Here is a 25,921-nt window from a genome sequence, read left to right as displayed (position 1 = left end):
TTACCTTGCAATGATCACTCAATTAGAAAAATTACTGAGGTATTGTGCTAAATTGAAGAATAAGATGAATCCTACCAATCCCCAAACTCTTATATTGGTAGGATTCATCTTATTCTTCAATTTAGCACAATACCTCGGTAATTTTTCATAGGTGGAGGAATTAATCTTGGTAGGATTCATCTTATTCTTCAATTTAGCACAATACCTCAGCAATTTTTCATAGGTGGAGGAATTAATCTATCAAAATGCAAGGGGTACAATATAATATATAGGTGGGGTTTTGATAAATAAAACCAGAAAACCAATAAAATTTATAAGGTGGGGAAAACCATAAATTTCCTTTTTTTTAGAATTGAAACTATCATTTAACTGAATAAAAAGATTACATATATATATGATTCCACCCAATAATAAATATATAGCTGGGTCATTCATGGTTGGAGTAACTTTCTAATAATAAACAAATACACTTTAATTTGGGTTGAAAGCTCAATTGGCTACTTCCTATTTTCTAGATAACCTCTAGAAATAGTATTCAGTTCAGAAGAACTACTACATCTTGAATTCTGACAAAAACTAAAGAAACAAAGACAGCAAGGAACCCAGGTCCACTGGAAAGAGAGATCCCAGATGCTGAACTTTCTGTTGCCGGAGTGGAACTGCTTGAAGAAGAATCTGAAAATGGAAAACATATACTGTAAGCATATTGTATGACATTTTCTTTTATCATTTGGATACAAAAAAAAAAAAACAAATTACTTTTTTTTTGCTGGGCTAGGAAAAGGAAACGTCAAATTTCTAATTCAACCATCCAAAATATATATCAAGAACATCACAACTAATAACGAAAAAGAAAAAAATGACTGGATGATAAAGACCCAAATTGTGAGATAAAGGAAAGAGGGAGAAAAAGCACCATATTCTATTGATTGCTAAAAGCATGTCAATAAAAAAGATTAAAATAATCCAAAAAATAGAAGAAAGTTTTGGAAGTTCACCATGAGCTTCTGGTGTTGAAGTTGTTGCAGCAGGAAAATTTGTTGAAGATGTAGTTACTGCAGCACAAAAAATGAAAAAAAAAAGTAAATATCAGTAATGCATGATTTATTATCTAAACATAAATTTGTGAATTGAAAACTGATTTCATGCAGTTTGTAAGGACAAAGTAACTCTCAATCAATCTTCTGTTGCTGCCCCTCTGAATAGAAGATAATAATCGTTTATATACGTGGAACTATATGGCGTTGAGCTCCAGAAATCAGTTTTTTTTCCCACCATGCTTATTTGCTATTGATTTATTTCTAACACAGAATTACCAATGGTCACAGGCCAAAAGAATCCTTGTCTGGACAAAATGAGTTTGCATGTGTCCAACCCTAGAATCCAAGTTCCTTCCAACAGAATCATGACCAAACTTGGAAAGAATTTTGTTAAAAGAAACCAGTCCATTATTCAAAATCCAATTCTGATCAAGTTCCTGTAAATATACTACCTCTATTAATTATATTTACATACCCACCTACACGATTATAATGGAACAAGAAGGTTTGCTTCAGAATGGATTGAGAAGGGCATGCAAGCTAGTCATCAAAGAAGATTGACAAAACCAGAAACTGAGAATTAAAACTCAGAATAAGAAAGAATAATCAATCATCACCTTTGCTGCATGCACTTGTGTCAACCTCGAGTTGGCATGCCGTCGGGAGCTTCAGAATATCACTCTGGTTCATATTGAGACTTTTCAAAAGCAGTACGTCGTTCAAGACAGAACACAGGCAGTGCTGCTGGTCACCGATGGCCTCCTTCAACGGAGCGCAACACGATTCCGGTGGTTTCTCTTCAGACGCCAAGTAGGTTTGACAAGGCAGGAGCTTCTCCACGCAAATCATTGAATTACCAGGAACAGGAAGACTTGCTCCGGCTCCTTGATCAGAGTAAACCACGACGACCCATGAAGAAGAGAGCAAGAGAATGAACGACAGAAAGAGCTTTGTTTGCATGGCTTCAAAGAAAACCACTAGTTTCAGACTTTGGAGAAGATTAAAGCTGAGAGGGAGAGGTGAGAGGAGAGAACCCAGAACACAATGAAGCTTCGAATCTCTTCTCTTCTCTTCTTCTTTTAAATGGGGGGAAATGGTTGGTGATGGTTATGGTTTTCTATACATAGAGAGGTAATCTGGGGTGGAGTTTGGGCTATGAGCCAACCGGGAAACCGTCTTCTCCGGCCAATATTTTCTTTTCTTCGAACAGGTGATTGGTTTTATCTCTGTTTGGAAGGGCCACCTTCAACTTTTTGGAATTACAAAAGAAGAGACGTCTAGGAAATTTATTACAACATAGAACATACCTCATTGACATTGACCCTTAACTCCCCACACGTTCACTTTCCTATATATATATACTTGCTTCCGCAAGAAAACTTTCGGAGTTTCGGTAAACCCAACCCGATTAATCCACCCGAATTTGCCCACGTGGGTCTGGATATGGGTTCCATTTAAGCTCGGGGGAGGCAATTGAGACCCAGTAAAAAACGAGTTTAATTAAAACCTGTTATACATGGGTTTAATCCAACCCATATGTGTTTGGTTCCATTTATATTTATTGAGTAAACATTTCGTGCTTGTGTGACTGCAAAAATGAGAAAAGCAATTAATCAGGATGCTTATGACACAGGCATCATTAAGCACCATATCAACAAATGTGCCAATAAACGTACCCGTTGGGAGAAGCTCCAAAATGAAGCTTTCTGAAACAAGAGAGGTGCATAGAAATCGACGTTTACTTTTACAAACATTAATACGTATAGATGCACATAATGAGGCCTTTGTTGATAGGGCACCTATGTGGCAGCATTTAATGAATAAACGTAAACGGAACCAAACACCCTCTATATAAGAGATGGTGTTGGGTATGGGAGGCAATTGAGACCTATTTTACTATTACGAGTTTAATTAAAACCAGTTATAGTATAATCCAATTATACTACAAGTCCAGATTGGCTGGAGACAAAATCATGCACGTCAGGTATGTGTTTGGTTCCGTTTACATTTATTGAGTAAACGTTGCCACATAGGTGCCCCGTCAGCAAATGCCTCATTAATTGCATCCGTACATATCGATGTTTGCATTGCAAAAGCAAACATCGATTTCTATGCGCCTCTCCTGTTTCAGGAAGCTTCTTTTTGGAACAGGGGCGAAACTAGGATTTTCTTTTGAGGGGGGCCAAAAAGTAATAAACATGGATAAGGGGGCCAAAAATTAGTAAATATAGGTAAGGGGACCAAAATATAAGTAAGGTTAAAATGGGTATTGTATGGATTTTCAAGGCATAGGGGGGCCATGGCCCCCCTCTACCACCCCTGGCTCCGCCCAGCCGCCCCCCTGTTTTGGAGTTTCATGAAATGGGTAGATATTTATTAGCACTTTGCTGATTGTGGTGCCTAATGGTGCCTATATATCATAAATACCCTCATTAATTGCTTTTCTCAATTTTACAGCCACATAAATACAAAACATTTAATGAAAACAAACACCCTATCCAATCCCAAAACATGGATCTCGGGCCCGGGCTTGGCCCAACCTTAGGTTAAAGTCTGTATTTGCTAATAATCTAAGCTAAACCTAACATTACTGAGGTTGAGTTGTGCAGGGTCCTATCATCTTAATTATTGCATGGACCTCTCTTTCTATCCAAGTAGTATAGTATTAATCTCTTTCAAAAAGTTAAAAGTATTAATCATGCATGACCTTATCTCTCTCTTCTCTCAACCTTTTTATAATTAAACTCGGGATACAAGTTGGGTGGGTCTAGATATAGGGCCAATCCAAGTCTAACCAATAAATATAAACTTGGTCCTGGATCCTGGGTCCAGCCCAAATTGAGATCCACGTTTGAGTATACCAACTCAGGCGTAGCCCAAAATAAACCTAATACAACTAGGAATTTGCTCAGACTTATGTGAGTTGGTTGGCCCTAGCCCCTAGGAAGGTTGCTTGGGTTTGAAAGCTTACTAATTCTCATTTTGCACTTTTATCTTTCATTTAATTTGGGCATTATAGTCCAATGTAAGGCAGTGGTGGTGATGGTCTTGGCTCTGAAGTTGAGAAAGAAATGAGAGTGATGAAGAGGTTAGGGTTTGGTCAGGGAAACTTGGTGGAGAAGAAGGATCCTTAATTTATAGAGGAACAACAATATTCATATGTGTATGGAACGAGGGATTCCTGGATTTTACTAAAATGATTGTTCATTCAGGTATTTGAGCTGATTCGATTAGGACACACATCAGATTGTAGAGTTGGATTGTTGTTGTCAACTGCCCTTCTTCTAGGATCTTACCACATGTCGCACATAGAGCGCTTTTGCAGAATTCGCACGCTTGTATGATGTCTTTTCTTTTTATCTGCACGCTTTGACAGTCATGCTTCTGTATATCACAGTCAATTCTTTATTTGCATGGCTACAGTCAGTCTTTGATAATACGGGTCCATCCTTTTACTCATGAACTACCAGAAGTTTCAACCCAAGTCCAGTTTGAAAGCCCATTTGGGTGGGCTTTTGCGTTGATTGAGTAGCTTGAGAGAAGCTTCCAAAACTAACTTCATTGGAAAGTCGATTTCTCGGCTCAATGATAGTATTTTTTGGCTTTTCAGGCTTTTCACCAATGACTTTTCTTATGGGGCCAACACCGGCCAGAAGCCACTTCAGGAAAGCCCTCCCGAACGGACACTGAGTTTATGCTAAGCCCGAGTTTTTAAACCCAGGCCCAACCTTTTCAAACATTTTGGGATTGCTCAGTCAAGCTAGCTTGGACGTGGACCTTCCCAAATTGCAACCCTCCTATGGTTTATGATTAAAAATCTTTGCCGAGTAGTCCACCTCTCTTCAATTTCCATTCACTTCATTAAGTTGTAATGACCATCTACTACTCATCAAGCAAAACTCTCTCTTTTGGCTTGTTTGTAGTTTTGAATTTTGAGAGGGAGAAATTGGTCAATAGGATTTTGGTTCTTATTGACCAAAATGTCCATGTTCTTTTTTCAGATTTATGTAGGGTACACGAAAAATTTATTCTCCCGTGTAAGTGATATCCATCTCTTAGGTGAATAAATAATTTTTTCACCTAGCAACACTTGGATGGGACAAAATTGTCTCTTTTAATAATGATTTTTTATGGTTAAAACAGTAATTGTCTTATTTACTTGGGAAATAAAGGCTCAGTTTGGAAGGAGTACAAATACATAGAGTGCAAAACCTTATATTTTGTATTATTTTGTATGTATTTATATTATACATATTTGTATCTATACTCCTTTCAAACCAAGCCAAAAAAACATAAAAGTAAACAGGGCCTTTTTGTTTTTCTTTCCATTCCAATCAAAATTCAGATACTACAATGACCAGCATTAGATGAAGCTCATGGTAGGATTCTTAGCTTTTTTTAATTTTAATTTTAATTTGTTATAAAGGAAGACTCCTACCATAATTAACAAAAGTAAAACTATCTGTATAAACTGTATAGTTGTTTTTCTTTTCCTCAACATTATATATGGTAGTTCAACACTTCTTATTAGTTGATATTGGTAAGCACTTAAAAATCATTGCTACAAAAAGGCACCATAAACTTTGAACTCTGAATCTAAATCGTTTTCGTGCTTAAAAGAAATCATATAAGTTTTAGTTTTTTTTTTTTTTTTTTTTTTTTTTTTTTTTTTTTATTCTTTTCTGCAACTGTAATGGTCTTTAGGGAAGCTTGACTTGTCGTGAGGAAAGAAACATGGATCTTAGACTTCTTACTTATAATGCATCATTAGGCATCTTCTTTAATAAGCTAATTCAAACACAAATTACCGCAAATGTTATATGTATGATGTATCTATTGTGATGTGCACTAATATATATTGTAAAAGAAACTGATACACAACCCTGACTTATCACCTCAGATTGATCACAAATCACAGTCCTAGTGGAAATTTTTACAACAAATCCCTTGATATAAAGTTTAAACCATCTTTATCTGTACTACTAATAAAAGAATGAATAAGTTTGTAGAAATTTTCTTCTTAACTGAAATCTCTACAAACATGTTTAAAAGATGAATGCGGCAAAAATTAGAATGCTGAGATGGATGAGTGAAAAAAACTAGAAAGGAATCCAAAGATTGGGTCAGATGTGAAATTGTTTTATGGAACTTAGGCCGTGTTTGGTTGCAGTACAATTTTATTTGCACTATTACAAATGCATAGGAGTGCAAATGAATAGAATGCAAATTCTGGTTTAATTTTGTTTTAGTTTTTATTTTATTCTACACCATGTCTTATTTTACTTCAATTGTATCAGAATTAAACAATATAAGGTAAAATTTGAAGCAAAAATAAATCAAAATTTGCATTCAAATCATTTGCACCACCATAGTTTTGCATCAGTGCAAACACAGCCTTGGGAATATCAGCGTTCCTTTTCGTATGTATATTAATACAACTATACAAGTCCCCTTCTCTCTCATTAATTTCATTAAATTATATTTAGGGCCAAATTACCTCTCATTAATTTTATATTTACTCCTATATTTAAGTATAATTTCTCTCTCATTAATTAGTTAATTACTCCTATAATTAATGCATAATTTTAAATTTCAATTTCAATTTTAGCGCCTAATTGGAATTCTCTTCTCATTAATTTCGTTAATTAATAACCTTCTTTCTCGTTAAATTTGTTTTGTTAGTATAAAACTACAAACTTAGCAATAGCAAGATTTTAACCCTAGCCATTAGGCTTTAACAACTAGAGGTTCACCACTAAGACATGTCCATTTGCTTGCTATAGGTTTATGAATTTTTATTGTTAAGTAAATTTACTTAGTGTATGCTTATCAATAAATGTTAGAATTAATTATTAAAATTTATGTATTAATAAATATTAAGATAAATTATATTGATTATTTTAAAACTAATGTATATCAATATACATTTTGTTTTTTTTTTCACATTTTAGTTTTCCATCATTTGTCAATAGTTACTATGTGTCCCGATATCTCGAATTTTATATAGAGCATTAAATTATAGTTTTTTTTACTTTTAAATAACTTATTTACAACCATATAAAACTTGTAATTATCGTTATTAATATATTTTTTAGGATTTATTTGAGTTTTTTAGCATATTTATGTATATCTTATTTTTTTGTCCGTATCCATATGTATCCAAAGTATATCCCGATATGTCTCTTAAAATTATCTTTCCGATACATCTTATGCTTCCAACACTTTACACCTTGGTTATATGAATAAAGACCATTTTCATTCATCAAAAAAATAAAGAGACAATTTTCCATGATTGTAAGAAAAAACAATCAGTTGCAAGTTGAAGGGAATGGTGAAACCGGATTCATGTATGAAGGTGCAACAAGATTCGGTAGGTGATGCCATATGGTTGAGATAAGGATTAGCGTGTCCATGTGATCATCATCATCTAAACCTTATCCCAATCATATATGGTTAGCTACATTCATGAATCATGATTATGACGGTATAAGTTGTATAACAAAATTTTTAGTGCGGACGCTGTAAGATCCAATAGCCATTCCTATCAAAAAGGTTTTGATAAGAGACTTTTAGGTTATGTTTGATTTGATGGAAAATAACAAGAAAGATTTAAAGACAGCAATGGGTCATAAGATTAGAAGAATTCTTGGTAAATAAGTTTGGGGTTTGCTACAGGTTCAACCAAAAAAATAATTAATTGGGACAGCCAGAATTTATGGCATATTTTGGATTTAGCCAACGCAAAACCTTTAACAGGGCTGAGCAGCGGATCAGGTCAAGAATCAACACCCCATATTCCTGCATCTGAAATAAATTTACTAGTTAGGATTTGAATCAATACTAGTCTATGCTCCTCATCCTATACAAAGAAATACAGGATAGATTGATGGCCTTGAACATCTCGTAAGAGGAAAATATCAAACATCGACATCACAAGAAAATACAAAATGTGCATATGCATATCCTTCCTTGATTAGCGAATGGCTCATATATACATGATGTAAATTATAAAGATTTGTACAGAGAAAATATGGCCTTTTAAGCTTAAACAGAAGCTAGTTTGAGCAGCAACTAAAACTTTGTAGCGACTGCAATCAGATCCGAGAAGCCTGTCACTCCTGAAGGCCAATTTGTGGTCAACTGCTCAAGCATATTGTTACCCACAAATTCCAATTTCAGAAAAAATTCAGGTGGCACAAACTGGCACCTCATAAGTACAGTTAGATGGGACAAGTTCAAGAAGGATTGACATTCAACTCAACCACTGACTCCCCAACTCGATAACGCCTGCTCGTATCCAAATTTGAAAGGCCAATTGAATGTAGCTTCCTCAAGCAAGGGGAATATTACTTGTCAGCGGGTATTTACAAGCTATGAAGAGAGAATGCAAGTTAATGCTCCAATTTACTCATCAAAAAATTAAAGCTCCAATTTGATTTGTGGGTATTCAATAGTTTGTGTGCTTTGTGCGTCACTGTATCCTATCATTTGTGTATTTTGAATGCCCTTGTACCCTATGACCTTTTTGGGGAGATTAGTCAACACAATGTTCCCCCCATTATAGCCATTCATCAGCAATTTCCCAATTTTTGACCTCCACTCTGAACCATCTTTCTCATTTTTCCTGTCATGATAGACTCGATCACAGTAGTTGAGCATAGAACCTAATCCAGTGTTTGGTGTCCAACCGTATTCTTCTAAAACCTTTGCTTCACTCTCAGCCAGATCTTCTCCAACCTTAAACCAAAGAAATGAAACAGAAATAAAATGAAATGTTTAACAAAAAAAATGACAGTTTGATAGATATTTGTAATATCTAAGGAAAGCAGTAGCTAAACAGGGTAATCTACAAGGTACTAAAGTGGCAAATATCATACATGTACAAGGAACAAACATACAAAACACACAATGCATGCTTGCAAACACTTTTTTTTTGGGAAAATGCAAATCTCAGTTTTCAATGATGACATTACAACAGGATAACCAAAAACAGATTAACTGGTGAAAGAAATCCTTAATCTTGCAATGAAGGTATTTGGAAAACAATAGTAAAAGAATGATTGCAAAAAGATTAAGCTGCAAGGGCATTTTTGTACTACTCACATTTTATTAATAAATGAGCATTTTTTCATTCATGTCTTTTGATAAAGGTGGTTTTAAAAACCGACCTGGAACCGGAACCGTTCTGGCCACTGATTTCCGGGTCAAAGGTTAAACTGTACAGTTCGAATGGGCAACCCATTCCAATGAAAAAAATAAAAAAAAACCGGCCAAAACCGTTGAACACAAATGTGTGGGTGCTTGTTAGAGAACATTAATAGAACATGTTTAAAGTTGTCTTTTGTCAATAATTGATTCTATCATCACAGTTGTGTAGATAATCCTTCCGCTTGAAGCATCATGGATACCTTGTGCATGGGCCTCCATAGTTTGGCAGTATAAGCACCTATACCCTAATCAGGGGTATAAGCATGCACAGGCTATGGTAACTTATACATGAAGGGATGTGAATGCACAATGTGGGACCTATCACCCTCCATAAGGATAGAGAATGTTTGTGGAAAGAGATTATCACCATACGAGTCATCATCAATCCAGTGGGACATATAATTGAGCCAATAGGATTTGACATAATCACCATGACTCTCTGCTCTTTTGGGACATTGTATGACAATGGATTTTACTGCATGGTAACTATAGATGGAAAGGTTCAATCTGCTGAATTCAAGCTATAAGGGTAGTCATGACATACTGTTCCCTTGTGAATAGTGGCCTATTATTCACATTCAAGGGAGAATTAAAAGAGTTTTAATTCAGTTCAGCTAGAAGTTGTTCCATTTGGGATGCTAAAGGAGTTTGGCATCATTTGCCACCACTTAATAGTGTTGAACCTAAGAGGTTGCACACATAGGGATAAAACACAAACAAAGAATGAGGAAAGGGTGTAATCACTAAGAGGGGTCTAATTGCAATAATGGCAAACCTTATGAGACAAGTACTCCTAATTGCAAATGGGAGCTTAAATCTATTTAAACAATACATGGGGCAGCTCTAGGGTTTAGCTAAGACTCTCCCATTTCTCTCTAAACCCTAATCACTGTAGGATTGCTAGCACAACTCCTAGTGTGCCCCAACCCTTTTCTCTTTTGGATTGCCATCTACTTTGTGAAAGGGAGCTTTTGTCTATTGCAGCTTCGTGTGGACTGATTTAGGGGCCAAACACTTGTGAGGTTGCAGATTTGAATCAAGACAATCTTCCAGACCATCAATAGCACAACTACAGAACTGCCACCATCATAAGAAAATTCAGTAACTCCTAAACTATTTAACCAATGACTACGAAATCTTAAACACAGCTAATGACTAGACAAATCAAACTACTAGACTAAACCCCATAGACATGTAAGATTACCATAATACCTCTGTTGACCAAAAAAACGTAGAAAAACCCAGAAATTCCAATTTTTAAATCATTAGCTCTTTCATCACTGCCTTTTTCACATTGCACTTTTTTCTTGCATTTACCATATACAAGATTAATAAACTTCACCCAGATGCTTTCGCCACCTTGACCTTGTACACATGCTATTTTTTGCTTATAATTACTTGTAAAAAGAAAATCAATAAAATTAGCATTATAGTACTTACATGATATTACACAAAAGGTTATAAAAGGAAAGATGTTAAGAAAGTATTACCAGCAGTGATTTGTTCTCAATAAGGGTAATCCTGCTAAAGTTAGCAAGCTTCATGGTAGTCACCAACCGTTTAATCTGCCAGTCAATGGGCAATGACTTTACTAGCTCAAAGAAATATGTTGCATAACCATATTCAGGGCGCTCCAGAACTATTCTGTAATTGAAGGAGAAAAAAAGTAATGAAAAATCTCTTCAACATCCAAAGAAGAAACAATGAACAAGGAGCAATCTTAACAACTAATTCTATAAAAAACAAAATATACCTGTTGTGTCTTTCAAAAACAAAAATAAAAGATTGGAGGTCCCTGCACCATCCCCATTCAACAGGCCATTTTCTGAACTGTAAATAACGTGTCTATTGATAAAACAGACACAGAAGATGAAAACATTCTGTTGGTAATGGTGAACGAAATGTTAAATAGTTGGAAGTAAAAAGACTGATTGAGCATAATGAACAAATATTTCATGAAATTAATAGAAAGATCAGTGACACTTAATATGGTCAGTTTGAACACATCAACATGTCTGAAGAAACCTCTTGCCTGCTCCACGAGTGATACTAAACAGGCCAAACAATAACTAACTTTGGATCCCCTTGTGCAACGCATTGGAGCAAACTTCAATAGAGAGGAGCGCTCAGAAAAAATCTGAAAGATCCAGAATGTATGAAGATTACCAAAGGCCAAGATATATTACAACAATTAAGTCTAGAACATAAAAAACGCAGATGGTTCACTTGCAGAATGCACCAAGGAACTGAGTGGAAACAGAAAAGGTTCTTACTTTAAATTCACTACATCAAACAAGGAAAATAGGGAAAAAGAAAAAAAGAAAATAGACATTCATATTCACTACCTCAAAATATACAGTTTTAGTGCATTTTGTCTGCCAAAAATGCTTCAACTGAGTGAAAAAATTAGATATTTTATCGGTTATGAAATTACACTTACAATCAAACATATACAAGGATAAAAAAGGAGAAGAATATAGAGTAACAAGAATCCAAATAAAAGAAGTGAGAAATTATTCAGTTCTAGGAAGATGAAGAGAGAATCACACTCCACCCCCAATTTAGAGCAAGTATACAGACAATCTTACTCTGGTAGAAAAGAAACCAAGAGGAGAAAGAAAACTTTGGCTTAGAATCAAAAGCCCAGAAGCAACACCACCACTACATCCAAAACACAAATACTGGATCACATCCTCTGCTCAAGCAACCACAGACACCACACAACAACAACCTACCTTGCATAATGCATATAAAATATCTTTTCCCAAATCTATCCATTTACAAGAGGAAGGGAAGCCAGAACAAAAGAGAATAAATCAAATGCCATAGTATGACTATGAACATGAATTGTATAAAACAAATTAATAGTATCACTATGAACATTAACATGATGGTATAATTTATCATATAATCCTACCCATGAAGAGAATTTCTCCAAAATTATAACAAAAAAAAGAGTTTGGTTGTAAAATGCAAACACAAAAAACACTTGAAAACAAGTTCAATAAGTCAAGATTGCAAGCTGCACATAAGAGTAGGGGTGTCAATTGGATTGGATTTGGTCCAATCTGATCCAGTCCAACATATGGATTGGACCCAATCCAGTCCAAATCTCATACAAATCAAGTCCAAACCGGTCCAATTGAAATACAAATGGACAGGATGGGGTCCAATCCAATTCAAATTGAATGAAACATAAAAAAAAATCTATAAAAAACTACAGAAGTATATTATACAACACAATACAAACACTTAAAAAACAATATAACATATTGAATTGGATGAATATATTATACAACACTAAAAAAACAATATCACATACAAAAAACACAATACAAACACTAAAATATATTATACAACACAACACAATACGAATGGACTGGATGGGGTCCAACCGTCCGGTTTTGGGTTGGACCCCATCCAAATCAAAATCATTTTGGACAGATTGGATGAATCAATACAACATATTGAATTGGACCAGTCAAAACTTAATGGTCCAAAGTATTTATTGGATTGGATTGGACATGGTCAATCGGTAATGAATTTATATTGGACTGGACCGGATTGAACCAATATCTTGTCCATTGATAGAAGAAAGAATGCAGGTGTCAATGGACCAAGTTTGGGTTGGAACTGATCTAAATTAAAAATCAATTTGAACAGATTGGACAGTTCAGACATTGATTTGGACCAATCCAAAATGGTCCAAAATGACTCATATCGGACCAGATCGGGTTGGACCAAATCAGATCCAATTGACACTATTAACAAATAATAGAAAATACACAAAATAAGAGAGATCAGTACAGAAATAAGAGCATTCAAATTGGAGAGATTCAAAATTCAAAATCAATGTTGAGCTATCAACTGTACGATTGGAATCCAAGTTGATGATTCATGCTTGTTGAGATGCAAGGCAGTCTTGGTGTCAGGTGGATGGATCCCAATAGAGCTGTAAGTTGGGTCGTGCCGGCACGACATGGGCCATGTTGGGCCCAGCCTGTCATCGTAGCACACGGGTTGTATCGTGCACAACCCAGAGGTATGGGTCGTGTCGTGCTTGGGTTTTCAGGCCCATAGGCCAGAGCGGCATGACATGACAAAGCAGACCGTGTTGGCACGGGCATGCGGCCTGACATGCCCCCCCCCCCACACACACATATTATACTATTTATTCCGATTGTATTGTAATTTTTTAATCATATTTTATTATTTCATATATAAACAATTGTATACATCAAAATTCATATAAAATAAAAATTTAAGATTCTTTTCAAATTTTTGTCTATTTTGTTAATTTATCTTATAATTTCACTATTTTTTTTTTATTATTTTAATGCCTCTCATGGCTTGGCCCAAGGCTCAGCCCGCAGCCTAACCCAACCCCCAACCCAGCCCACCTAGGCTCGTGCCATGGGTCTCTAAACTTTTATATTGAATTAAATAAAAGTAATGATGAAGTTGGTATTGAGAGAGAGAGAGAGAGAGAGAGAGCTGGAGGAACAGGGGAGAATCGAGGCGAGGTAAGGTGGGATTTGGACGGACCATTGGAAATATGGATTATGTCCACTCCAATCCAAAATACTCATTGGACATTTGATTCTGGACCAGCTCATTCCCATATGTTTTGTTGGACCGTCCAACCCATCCAAATGGGATTTGAATCGGATGGGGTCCAATCCAATCCTGGTCCATTGACACCCTTATATACAAGTTCCCTACATTCTTTTACCCTACAACATGCACAGGAATGTAGTTGAACCAAGCCAAGTTCAGATGACAGCAAGCCGGCTCAGCCAAAACTGGTCAAAAGCAGGAATAGAGAAAATTTATTGAGTTTATATAAGGCCGAAGAGAGCTGAGCTTCAAATGCCCAAAATCATTTTTCAAGTGCTTAACTCAATATACCTCAAATGTTCTCTAAAAATAGACCAATGTATATTTGAATATATGACTAATCTTTAGAACCAGCCACCTGGCTAATTTGAAGTGATTATACATTTCTTTTGGAGGGTTAATTATGAAGAATAACTTTTCTAATCAGTAGATTATAGTAGAAGATAAAGAAAAATATAGGAAAAACATAAACACATTGACAAAAGATAGCATAGATGCCTGGAAAAGAGATGCCAAAGTAACAAAACAATTGTGCTGAACCTTAGAAATCACAGCTTCAAGCTCCACAAAGCTGTCTTCACTCAGTGAATCATCCAAGGCATCTTCCTCGTCCATGTTCCCATACAGCTTAATTTCATCAACCGTTACCCCTCTGTCAACTAACACCTGTTCAGACAACAATATCTATCAGTCTCATTCCAATATTGTATCAGAAAAAATAAATACCTGCTGTAATAATATTCAGCCTCTAGAGTGAGAAGTGTGCAGAAGCCCCCTCCCCCGATGGTTAAAAATGTCCACAACTCCACATGTTTCTTAATATTTCCATGACATATATCCATTTCCATGGGTACTAACATTAAACATTACTGGATAGCCATTATCCCCAGTGAAAATCATTGGCATTTCAGTACATGAGATTGTACTATAACATAGGTTGGAAACAATATTGTAGACATGTGGAGTAGCAGCACAATTGCCCACCTGATGACATAATTACCACTTTGAGCCAACTCAAAATTTCTTTTCAGACATGAAGTAAAATCTTAATTTTTTTTTATTGAATAGATTATTTGGTTGATCACTTGATCTATTAGAATCATTTTCACTTCCTCCAAAATAGCCACACACCATTCTTGATAAACCCATTTCCTCCGCACAAGAAAGAGAGAGAAAGAGGTCACCCAACACACACACACACACACACCCCACCACCAGTATAGCATCTCTCACACCCCATCCTTGCTTCCCTCCTTTCTCTCTTCGTTTTCTACTCTCTGCACCCTCTTAAGCCCTGGGTTTACATTGATGCTACAACATAGTAGTTTCTACCCTTTTAGACATGAGAACACTCCCCCTCTCTCTCCCCCTTGCTTACTTCCTTTCTCTCTTCGTAGCCCTTGCACCCTCATAACCCTAGGTTTACACTGCTTGGACCTAGGAGATGTTCCAAATTGCCATTGACACTACAACATAGTAGTTTCCACCCTTTCAAACATGAGAAAACCTCCCTCCTCATTCACTTGAAAGTGACATCTAGAAGCACTTTAAGCTCCCATTTTCACTATTTCTTGCATCTTATATAACATTGTGGGTGTTCATTTGAGCCATGACAGCAAGGGGAGGTTGTAGGAATGCTTTGGAGCCCACCCCCCTTCAATTCTTTGGTATGGTTTGGGGTCTGATAGGTTTCGAAGGGGGGAGGGGGTAAGCACCATATCCCTGACGACTCCAAACTGAAAACAGAGTTGGAGTGGGATGGTGGGTAGGAGACCTCACTCCTATGCTTGAGCTCATTCTTATTGTCCTTCTTGATTAGATTAATATTACATACTACTGCATTATCACCATCTTGAATGCATGTTTTTCTTTGCAAGGGAAGCTCAAAAACATTGGGGGTTCAATATGTACGAGAGAGGGGTGCTCGATCCCTTCCCTCTCTCAATGTAGAACCAACCAAGAAAACGGAGTTACCATTGAATGATTTTTTTTCAAAGGGAAATTTAGAAAATCTTTGTATTCCAAAACGGAGTGGCGAGGCGTGGAGGAAGGTCTTTTATTGGTCTCCCACTGTGCTTCTTTTTAACATTTCATAAAATATATTCTATATTTCTGCATATTTTACAATACTTCACTCTGCCTATTATTTTTACAATATTTCCATCCAATATTTCTAGCATGTTTCTTACATTTGGATGAACAATACTTCCACCAATACCAACATTTCACCTGTTAGACAGTGTATGCCCTTAGCTCCAATCAGCATGATGTACATTATGACATTTATTGTAAATGAATAAAGTACATATTTGGTTCATGTTATTATGGTGTGACACTGATGTACCACCAAGTTGGTTGGGGTGGTTTGTCTCAGCTGCCAGGGTGAGACCTGAGGTACATGCAGTGTGGGTTTTCTTGAAATCTTGAACCAGACCAAAATTCCAATATTACCTTGGACCTTGGAGATAGATGGGCAAAACTAAAATGTTACACCTAACCCCTAGACTCGATTATGATACTGCACTAGGTGTCGGATTGGGCTGTTTTTGATATACCAATCAGTGAGATCCTTAGAGGGGGTCAAAACCTGGGTAAGTTGGGACAATCTGAGAATTCATCTGAGTGGGTGATCATAGTGACAGGATCAGCCCCTTTGTCGGACAAAGTGAATGATCGGGGATGCACTCTCTCTGATGGAAACCTAAACTGCTGGCAGTTGATTTCAATCGTTGAAATTTGTTTTTGCAATATATATATATATATATATATATATATATATATATATATATTATGGTTTCAAAATGTTTGAAAAAAGATTTTAATTCCCAGGATCTATGTGAGTAGAGAGTGTAGCACTACACCTTGCAACCGAGGGAGAGGTCCTCTCTTGTCGGGCAGTGTTTGATCAGTATGGGTTGCGAGGTTAAGTGTAAGACCATTGAGGGTTATACCTGATGGACTAATCTTGCATCTGCCCACAGTCCTTGGGCCTTCATAAGATGGCTGGACCCAAGGACCATTTAGTGTAAATGTTGGGCCCATTAAGAGCCCATAGTGATGGACTCGGGGGTTCACTGTATTCAGCATTGAATTCAGCCAGGCCTTGTAACAGAAGCTAGGCTGAACCCATGTGGCTGATGTGTAGATCAATGATAGGGCCCCACGCCATACAAAGAAAGCCAAGCTAGCCAACATTAAAGTGGAAGTGAGCCTGAAAGCTTGATGGGCCTAATGGGCCTAAAAGCCCATTTCAAACTAGGTTAATTAGATTAATTAAATAAGGGTGGATCTGGGATTTGGATCAACAGATAAGATAAGGGATTATCCTTATCCACTTAAAGAGTCCAGATCCAAATAAAGATTTGGATCAAAGGAACGCCTAATTTGATTAGGAAGGCTGATTTTTATCTACAGATAAGATAAGGGATTATCCTTATCACTTAAAGAGTCCAGATCCAAATAAAAGATTTGGATTAGGAAACTCCTAATGGGATTAGGAAATTTTCTCTTTAAGGCTATAAATAAGAGAGCAGAGCGAACCTCCAAAGACACATTCGCTGAATACAGAGAGAAGACAACACAGTTAGACTGCTCTTGCCTTTTGCTCTTTTTCTTCCTGCTCTTGCCACCCCACCCTGTTCAATCTCCAGTTCTTGGATTCGATCAAGATTGGATCTTGATATTGTTTCTTGTGAGAAGAAACAATCTAGAGGATGTGCTCATTGTCCCATTCGATTCTTGCTGAAGAATCACTAGTTCTTGGTGAAGAACTACCTGTTGATCCTACCTCACCCTAAGTTGTGTCATCTTCAGTGAAGGGAGGATTTGGTACTCTCTTTGGGCGTGAACACCTACGTTGGGAGAAGCATTCTTGCGTTGATTCCGTATCAGGTATATCCCTCATTTTGGTTTTAGATTTGGTCTGGTTTGGTTACAAGAACGAACCTTGAAAATGCAGTTTTCTAAATTGGGAATAAGATTCCCGGATGGGAGTAAAGAAATTTTTAAAATTTTGCCCAACCTTCCTGCAAAGTTCGGCCATCCATATGATGGATCTCCCATCCCTTCATCACCCCCCCAATGAGTTATATCAAATTAAATTTCAATGGATACTATTTAAAGAATCTCAATGATGGATACTATCAAATTAAATTTCGCCCAACCTTCATGTTTGTCTTGTTTGACTGTATATAAATATATTTCCTATAACTAATAAATGCACTGATATTATTACTAATCAAATAATAGTAATAATAAAAACAATGGTAATAATAACAAAAAAAAAAGTTAAAATAACCTGAAACTAAAAATTTAAAACAAAAAGAAAAGAAATAATAGTAATAATAAGAACAACAATAACCTGAAGAAGCCCAGGAGCATCTTCTTCTAGTGCTGTTTCAACCGAGTCCCTGTGATTCATTTCAAGACAAGTTAAGCATCAGATTAAGTACTAGAGACTCCAAAAATAGAAAGTGAGAAGGAATATCTTAATAGAATAGAAAACTACGTGGCAGTCTTTTTCCTTTTTCGTCGACGGTTGATGCCTCCAGATTCAGTATTTTCCGAAGCAGGAGGTTGATTTCCTAGATTAGGCATATCTTTCCGTGAGTGTTTCAAGTTTCTGGGGCAATCTAACTTAGGAAACTTTCTTGAGACGAGGAACTCCATCCGTTCTCGAAGTGGCATATGGTCTAACTGATCATAAATTCCATCATACATTTCCAATTCACTCTTCACTACTAGCATGTTAACATTTGAATGACTACCAGAAACATTCTTGCATGAGACTTGTAAGTTACTCCCCAACTCCTCAACCTTTACTTTGCCTAGAGGGATCAGAGAGGTTGAACTAAGCACCCTGTTGTTAACAGGCACAAGCTCCTTTTCTCCAACAAGTGATTTGAACTCTGTGGAAGACATTTGAGTTGAGCATACGTTGTTACTTTCATGAACCCCCAGAACATGGGTAGGTTTATTTGGATGGCTCTCTCTGCAGTTGCTGGCCTTTGGTGAACATTGAGGGATTGTGCAAGATACCCCAATGATAGAACCACCAGAAGAATTAAATCTTGAAATTGCATGAATTTTGGAAGCTTTTGTTTGAGGAATGCTATCAGAATAATTTCCACCTACTGATGATTGTCTGTCAACAGAACCACTCTTGTCACTTCCAACTCCAGCACCAAGCTGATTATTATTCTTCATAAGGTAAAAGCTCCCCAGAGGTACACTCTGCATAACATAAACTCAATCAGCAGTGTTAATTACAACACATAAACAATGTAGAAAATAATAGGATATAATTTCGAAGAGCATTGCTAGCAGTGATCTCAAGCCTTGCAATCATGAAAATTTATATGATAAAAAGAAAAATATTGATGTTTTGGTAACTACAAGGTGTTTAAGGATGTTTAGGGACCAAAACACCCCTTCTTTTTTCTTTTCTTGATTTATGATCTCCAATTCAATAAGTTTGTGGTCCCTTTGAAGTAGCATTTCTCTTGGAGAAAACTGAATAGCAGCAAAATTAATATAATTTTTCTAATAGTACTTGGAAATACACCGCATTAAACATGCAAGAAGGAAAAAGGAAAACAACAAAAGCAACAGATTGCAAATAGTAACACGTCAAATTACAATTGGGAAGAAAATTTACGGCTATTTTGTCACACCATAGCAACAAAGAAATGCAATAGACAAATAAACTAAGGGTGCAAATCAGGTGCCCAATTTGAAGAATTTCCACTAATACTCTACCCAGGCCCACCCAAGTTGCACCATTGTAGTAAATCAGATACTCTACCCAGGCCCACTAATACTCTTTCTATCATTTCCCAACCATGTTGTCAAACACCCTCTAAAACTTCAATATGGTCCCTCTAGGACTCCATAGTTTGTACGATGTGGTAGTTAGGAAGGCAAAAATGAGTATACACCAAAAGCTTAGACCAGATTTGGTAATTAATATCAGACCAAGCACATAGTTTGTATACTTTAGAGGTAGTACCGTAGTGCCCACTTTCTAGAATCTGACTCTCCATCAGAACTAGTAAACTATAAATTTCCGCATTTTCTACACGTTTCTAGCTTATAACACATAGAATAATCATCAAACAGAAAAGGAAAAATGCTATGTAACTTGCCTACCTTTAAATGAAACAATAGCTTGGTTTAATTAACTTTATCTTGTTATTTTCAATTACAAAGAATTCCATATTGCAAGAGAACATTTCATTTAGTTCATATAAAAAAGGAACAAAAGATGCAACTTGCAACAAAGTGTTCATGCAAGGTATACTTTTTAATATGTGCCACAGAATACATGCTTTACACTCATGTGCCCTCAAGAAATCATAGGGAGAGGTTAATAAAAAAGGAGCCTACAAGAATAATCGGATAGATGGTCAAAATTAAGTCCCAAGGCATTAAGACTAATTTTTCAACCAAAAATCAGATCACTCGACCTGCTGGATTTGAACCAGCAACCTAGAGGATTAGTCCCCTGCTCTGCCTGCTGAGCTAAGGTCAAGCTAACATAAATTCCCTTGCCTTCATCAGTATAGAAATCTCAATGGGATAAGGTATTGGACACAAAATGGAGAATGCCTTATGTTTGTGTACGTGCACCCTGTCATGTATCTGTGCTTGTTAGTCAATGTAGAGTTGTAGGGAAATAATATCTTTATTTATGTTAACTGTTAGCATGTTAGTAGTGTCAGTAAGTTAGTTATTTCTGTTATTCTTTAGTTGCTGATAAGTTATGTTAGTAGGGGCAATATTGTAAGTTTGATATCTTTTAAATCTTTAATATAAATAGCTGAGTGGGGCGGCAATGTGCATGTCAATCCAGACTCTTCTCTGAATTCTTTTTGTAGAAATGTAGAGCAATAATTAATGCTATTATATTGTTGTTATTTTATTTATTGTGGTCCCCACTACTGCTGTTAGTTAGTTCACTTTATATTTGTTGTTAGGCTGCTGTTAGCAATGCTAGTTTATTAGTTATTTGAAGCAGTAGGGGCATTAATGTAATTGTCACCTTATTTTCTGATGTTATTATAAATAGATAAGTGGGGCGGCAGCTAAGGTCTATCACTCTTTTTTCTCATCTTTCTCTTCTTTCTTCTTTCTTCCTTTCTTCTTCTTCTCCAGTATTTTTTTTTCTTTTAAACTGCATCAAGAATTGGACTGATTACAGTCCAGATTTGCCTACTTGGTATCAGAGCCAATCTAGGGTTTCTCATGTGTGTCTAATCCAGCTGAGCACATGAGAATTGCCTAGGCTGGAAGATTAGAAAGAACTATCCATCGGCTGATTCTTGGAGGTTACTATAAGGGTTTAGCAACTGTCCAGAGGCTTGGAGAGTGTTTTGGTAATCAAGAAGAATCAGAGAAGGTTAAAAGGATCAAGATTAGGGTTCAGATCAAGATTGGAAGTGGCGATCAGAATTTTCTGGGTTTCTATCTTTTCTTGAGACCGGCATCAGTCAGAGATAGATTGGACTTATCTAGAAGGAGCGGCTGAACTTTCCCTTATTTTCTCAGAAGTTTTTCTAGGGTTTCCTCTTAACCCCACAATCAGACTTGACTGTGACCTATTTGGAAGGTGCGGCTGAGAATTGTTTCTATTCTCACAAAGATTTCTCTAGGTTTTTTCTTAACCCTATGATCGGACCTGACAATTAACACCTTTTGGGTGATTCCTAAATCAGTTTCAGCATTCTAGATTGTTTTCTAAGTGAATTCTAGACTTGTTTCAGCTTCCAAACCAGCTTATTTTGGGTGTGAACTTTTTTTGGGGGAATCCCTTTGCTGAGAACTGGTTTCTCTTGATAAGCCTATTACAGAAATGGCAGGAGCTGAGTTTAAGACTCAAGGGGAAGGTGTTTTGGGGGCCACAAACATGGGAGAAAACAATTTTCAGATTACTACTGTTAAATTTGATGGTTCTAATTACTTGGAATGGGCTCAGTCAGCCATGATGGCAATTGGGGGCAGAGGGAAGTTAGGTTATGTGAATGGAGATGTAAAGACACCAGCCAAGGAAGATTCGTCATATGCCAAATGGGTTCAAGAGAACTATTTGGTCATGACTTGGCTGTGTAACTCTATGCAGTCTCATATTAGCCGCAATTATTTGTGGGCAAAAACAGCTAAGGAAATTTGGGAAGTGATGAAAGAAACCTACTATCAGCCACTCAATGTTGCTAGGGCCTATGAACGGAAATATGAAGTAAATAATCTCAAACAAGGGGAGAAGCCAGTTTCAGTTTACTTTTCCACTTTGAAATCCTTATGGCATGAAATTGATCATCTGGAAACTATTGAGTGGGAAAGTCAGAAGGATGCAAAAACCTATAGAAAACAAGTTGAGACCAATAGGGTTTTTGAATTCCTAGCTGGTCTGAATTCAGAGTATGATATTGTGAAACAACAATTACTCACAAGGGAGAGTATGACCTTATCTCAGGCCTATTCTTTAGTGCATAGTGAGGAAAGTAGGAGAAAGGTTATGTTGCAGTTGTTTCTACAAAGTGAAGAAAGTCAAACAAATGGAACTGAATCCATTTGTATGTTCAGAAAAATCAGTGCTGTCTGGGAAGATCATTGACTCCTAAAGTAGATGAGGCTGTAAGACAAATGGAGAAGGTGGCACACGAAGGATCAGGGGATTTTGCAGAGTTAGGTAGATGGAGAAGATCGATCAAGGTGGAGTCAAAAGAACTGCTGTTGGAAGAGGTCTTACCAAAAAGAGTTAACAGTGAAGTTCAAGGAAGGTAGAAGAGGAACAGTTTACCTTGTTGGGGAGTGATTGCTTGGTTTCAATGTTTTCTTGATGGAGCAGCTAATGGAAGTTGGTTAGCAGAATGGAAACAATCCTTCATACTATCAAATAAAACCTACATGGCAAACAGAAAAAGAAACTCAAAGGGTTTGTTTGTAACACTGGAAGAGAGGTTTGAGAAAGGGAGAAAACAAATAATTATCATACCAGAAGGTAAAAACCTGGAAGAATGGACTGGATAGCCAATGAACTGTATCAAATGGTGACCAAGATTTGGATGACAGAGACTGAAACAACAGGAGTTTCAGAAACAAACTTAGGAAAGAATGAAGGTCCAGGAGGAGGTAGGTACGATGGAGACTACTGGGAGTGTAGAAATGCAAGATTCGGTGACCCCTAGTCTGGTGGTCGCATGCTTCTCCAATCACAGGAGGATTTTGGTGGGAGCAAGGACGGATGAATGGAAAGAAAGGATGGTGCTAGTGGCTGATAAGGGAGTAAAAGACTGGAAGGAAGTATTGAAGGCAGTTGCAGGGGAGATAGACTATTATAAGTAGGCAAGTCTATTTCCGTTTGCAGAGACAAAGGGCATTTTTGATACAGGCGACCAGGAGATAAGCTTCAAAGCAGTGGTCATTGATGGAAGCCTCATACAGGTCCAGAACTGGAGCCCAATCTGTAACAAAGTCGCAGTCCAAGATGGGTGCACTCGGCTGAAGCTAGTAGGGCTTCCTTTCAACCTATGGTGGGACTCTGTTCTTGAACAAATTGTTCAGAGTCTAGGAGGCGTGCTGGTGGAAGCAAATAAGAGTAATCTGGGTGTTGTTGAGATTCAGGCTGCTGGAATCAATAGGGTGTCGGAGGAATCAGAAGTTGAACAGGCATGGTGGGGAAGAACTCTCAAGGTTGAAGACGAAGGTGAGCTGGCAGGGTGGTGGACACGTGGAGGTAAGAAAGCATTTAATCTTTCAGCTGGGGAATACCAAGCGACAAGGCTGGCCTTTAAGGAAGCTAATTAAAATTGTTTTGAATTAAACAAAGATAAGGCGGGCCGCATTTCCTTTGCTGACATGGCAAAGAACTTAAGTGGATCAAACCACCGAAAGGCCTGGTCTGAACCGGTTGAGTTTCTGGGCGGATCAACCACTAAACCAGGGTGTAATTTAAGTGACCCACGTGACAACTTAAAATATCACATGGGTCGGGGCAAAGGGAAGGGAAAAAGCCCGATTGTAGACAGACCATATGATCTATCTTCTTCCACAGTCGTGAGATCTTAGGGCAAAAAGCTGCAGCAGCAGAGAGAAACCGAACAAGGTGACCTACAGTGGGTGCTACGCTGAAGTCATCAGGACTTTAGCAATGTCCTCAGAGAAACTGAACCCAAGGTATGTAAGAGAGAGAATGGAAGAAAGGGAGGAGTTGGACGAAGGATGAGTGGACTGCGCAGTAAACGATGAAGAATCAGAGGCCAGTTCAGGTGAGGGTACCAGCATTGGAAGTGTGAATGGTGATGGTGAGTGCAATGTAGTGATTTGGGCCTGCTAAACATTGCAAGTCTATTCCAGGGGGGCACAGAGGAGAAACGGAGATTTAATCCAGACGGCCAAAGAAGACCGTAAATGAGGTTGAAGATGATAGTCGGAATAACCCTTCCCCAAGACTTCTAGGTGTGCAAGGCGTAAAAGAAGGGGTAAATCGAGAGAACTTGAAGCTTAGCAGGAACACACCAATAAAAGATAAACAAAGGGTAGAGAGGACAGATTGCCATGTTGCCCAAAGGACAAAAATGCTTACCAACCAACTCAGGGAGACAGAATTTTAACAACCTTCTAAACATAAAAGGGAGGCTGGGAACAGTTTCACGTGTCCTCTTCCATCTTTCCAATCAAACCCAGGTAATCAAGTGAATTCAGTTTGTGCTATTAATGTGTTTTTTAGGGAGAGGGGATTGAAGGACTATGGGGAGGTGCTAGAAGGAAAGAATAGAAATCTGCTGAATTAAAAGAAAAAAAAATATATAAAAGAAAGTAGTTTCTTGAAGAGAGAAGAAAGAGAGAAGGAGAAGAACAGAAGTTGAAAGAAAATAGAACAATAATCTGGCCACCCCCTTCACTTATTATTTATACTAAAATAATAAAATAGTACAAAGACAACTATGCCCTTATAGGGTGGCAAAACATAAAACAACATATATAACACTCAAAAAACATAATAAAATTTGAACTCACATAACTACTGTGGTCCCCACCTCCTATCTAACAACTAACATAAAACATCTACTCAGAAAAACATCATAACTAATTAATCTTCAACACTCCCCCTCAAGTTGGGAGTAAATATCACACATTCCCAACTTGCGTAAATCATGTTCAAACTTGTTCCTTACCACCCCTTTAGTGAGAGCATTAGCCAGCTGCAACACTGAAGAGACATAAGGCAAACAAACTTCTTTGGTTGTTGCCCTTTCTCTTATAAAGTGTCTATTAAATTCAATGTGTTTTGTCCTATCATGCTGAATTGGATTGTGGGCAATATTGATTGCAGCCTGATTGTCACAGTATAACTTCATAGGTTCCTCTGCTTTCACCCCAATCTCACTCAAAAGATATCTAACCCAAAGAATTTCTGAGACACCATGAGCCATGGATCTATATTCAGCCTCTGCACTTGACCTTGCCACAACCGCTTGCTTCTTACTCTTCCAGGAGATCACCCCAATCACACTCCTGATGTAGACCTCCTGTCATCTAAGTATCCTGCCTAGTCTGCATCTGTATAGGATTCTAGCTTCAGATTCTCATGATTTGAGAAAAGAATGCCTCTGTCAGGGTGCTTTTTCAGATATGCAAGTATTCTCTCAATAGCTTCCTAATGTTGAACCCGATGTGCATGCATGTATTGACTCACAACACTGACAGCATAAGAAATATCTGGTCGTGTCATACACAAATACAGCAGTCGGCCCACCATTCTTTGATCTCCCCACATGCTTTACCAATTCACCATCCACACCATTAATTTTGTGATTTGGATCAATAGGAGTGTCTGTTGGTTTGGTCCCCAGCTTTCCAGTTTCTCGCAGTAAGTCAAGTGCATAATTTCTCTGTAAAATGAAGATCCCATGCTCGGATCTTGCAACTTCAATCCCTAAGAAGTATTTGAGCTCACCAAGATCTTTATTTCAAATTCTTGCTACAATGATTTTTTGAGATCATCAATCTCCTCCAGATCATTTCCTATCACCACTATATCATCCACATACATAATC

At 37.3% G+C, this 25,921-nt stretch overlaps 2 protein-coding genes across 3 annotated transcripts in view; both read right to left on the bottom strand.

Moving 5' to 3' along the window:
- Positions 1–404: 404 nt before the first annotated feature.
- On the bottom strand, positions 405–2,141 carry LOC148792155 (non-specific lipid transfer protein GPI-anchored 9-like). Its single transcript, XM_088902681.1, has 3 exons — positions 1,658–2,141; positions 999–1,055; positions 405–675 (listed from the first exon to the last, which is right to left on the bottom strand). The coding sequence occupies exons 1-3, from the start codon at positions 1,998–2,000 to the stop codon at positions 536–538; spliced, it is 540 nt and encodes a 179-aa protein (XP_088758807.1). The 5' UTR covers positions 2,001–2,141; the 3' UTR covers positions 405–535.
- A 5,727-nt stretch (positions 2,142–7,868) lies between these two features.
- The window catches only part of LOC104607369 (uncharacterized), a 47,554-nt gene continuing 29,501 nt past the window's right edge, over positions 7,869–25,921 (bottom strand). For both annotated transcript variants that reach the window (XM_010272997.3, XM_010272999.3), the window contains exons 6-12: positions 18,373–19,097; positions 18,226–18,274; positions 14,406–14,531; positions 11,281–11,385; positions 11,002–11,093; positions 10,739–10,892; positions 7,869–8,777 (exon numbers count right to left, since the gene is read on the bottom strand). In XM_010272997.3, the coding sequence (XP_010271299.1) occupies positions 8,460–8,777; positions 10,739–10,892; positions 11,002–11,093; positions 11,281–11,385; positions 14,406–14,531; positions 18,226–18,274; positions 18,373–19,097 (1,569 nt within the window). In that variant the 3' untranslated portion in view covers positions 7,869–8,459. The remainder of the gene's footprint in view (positions 8,778–10,738; positions 10,893–11,001; positions 11,094–11,280; positions 11,386–14,405; positions 14,532–18,225; positions 18,275–18,372; positions 19,098–25,921) is intronic.

Source organism: Nelumbo nucifera, chromosome 4 (genome assembly GCF_055504915.1).
Source record: "Nelumbo nucifera cultivar China Antique chromosome 4, China Antique-T2T, whole genome shotgun sequence".
NCBI lineage: Eukaryota > Viridiplantae > Streptophyta > Magnoliopsida > Proteales > Nelumbonaceae > Nelumbo > Nelumbo nucifera.
This window is presented reverse-complemented; position numbering and strand designations above follow the sequence as displayed.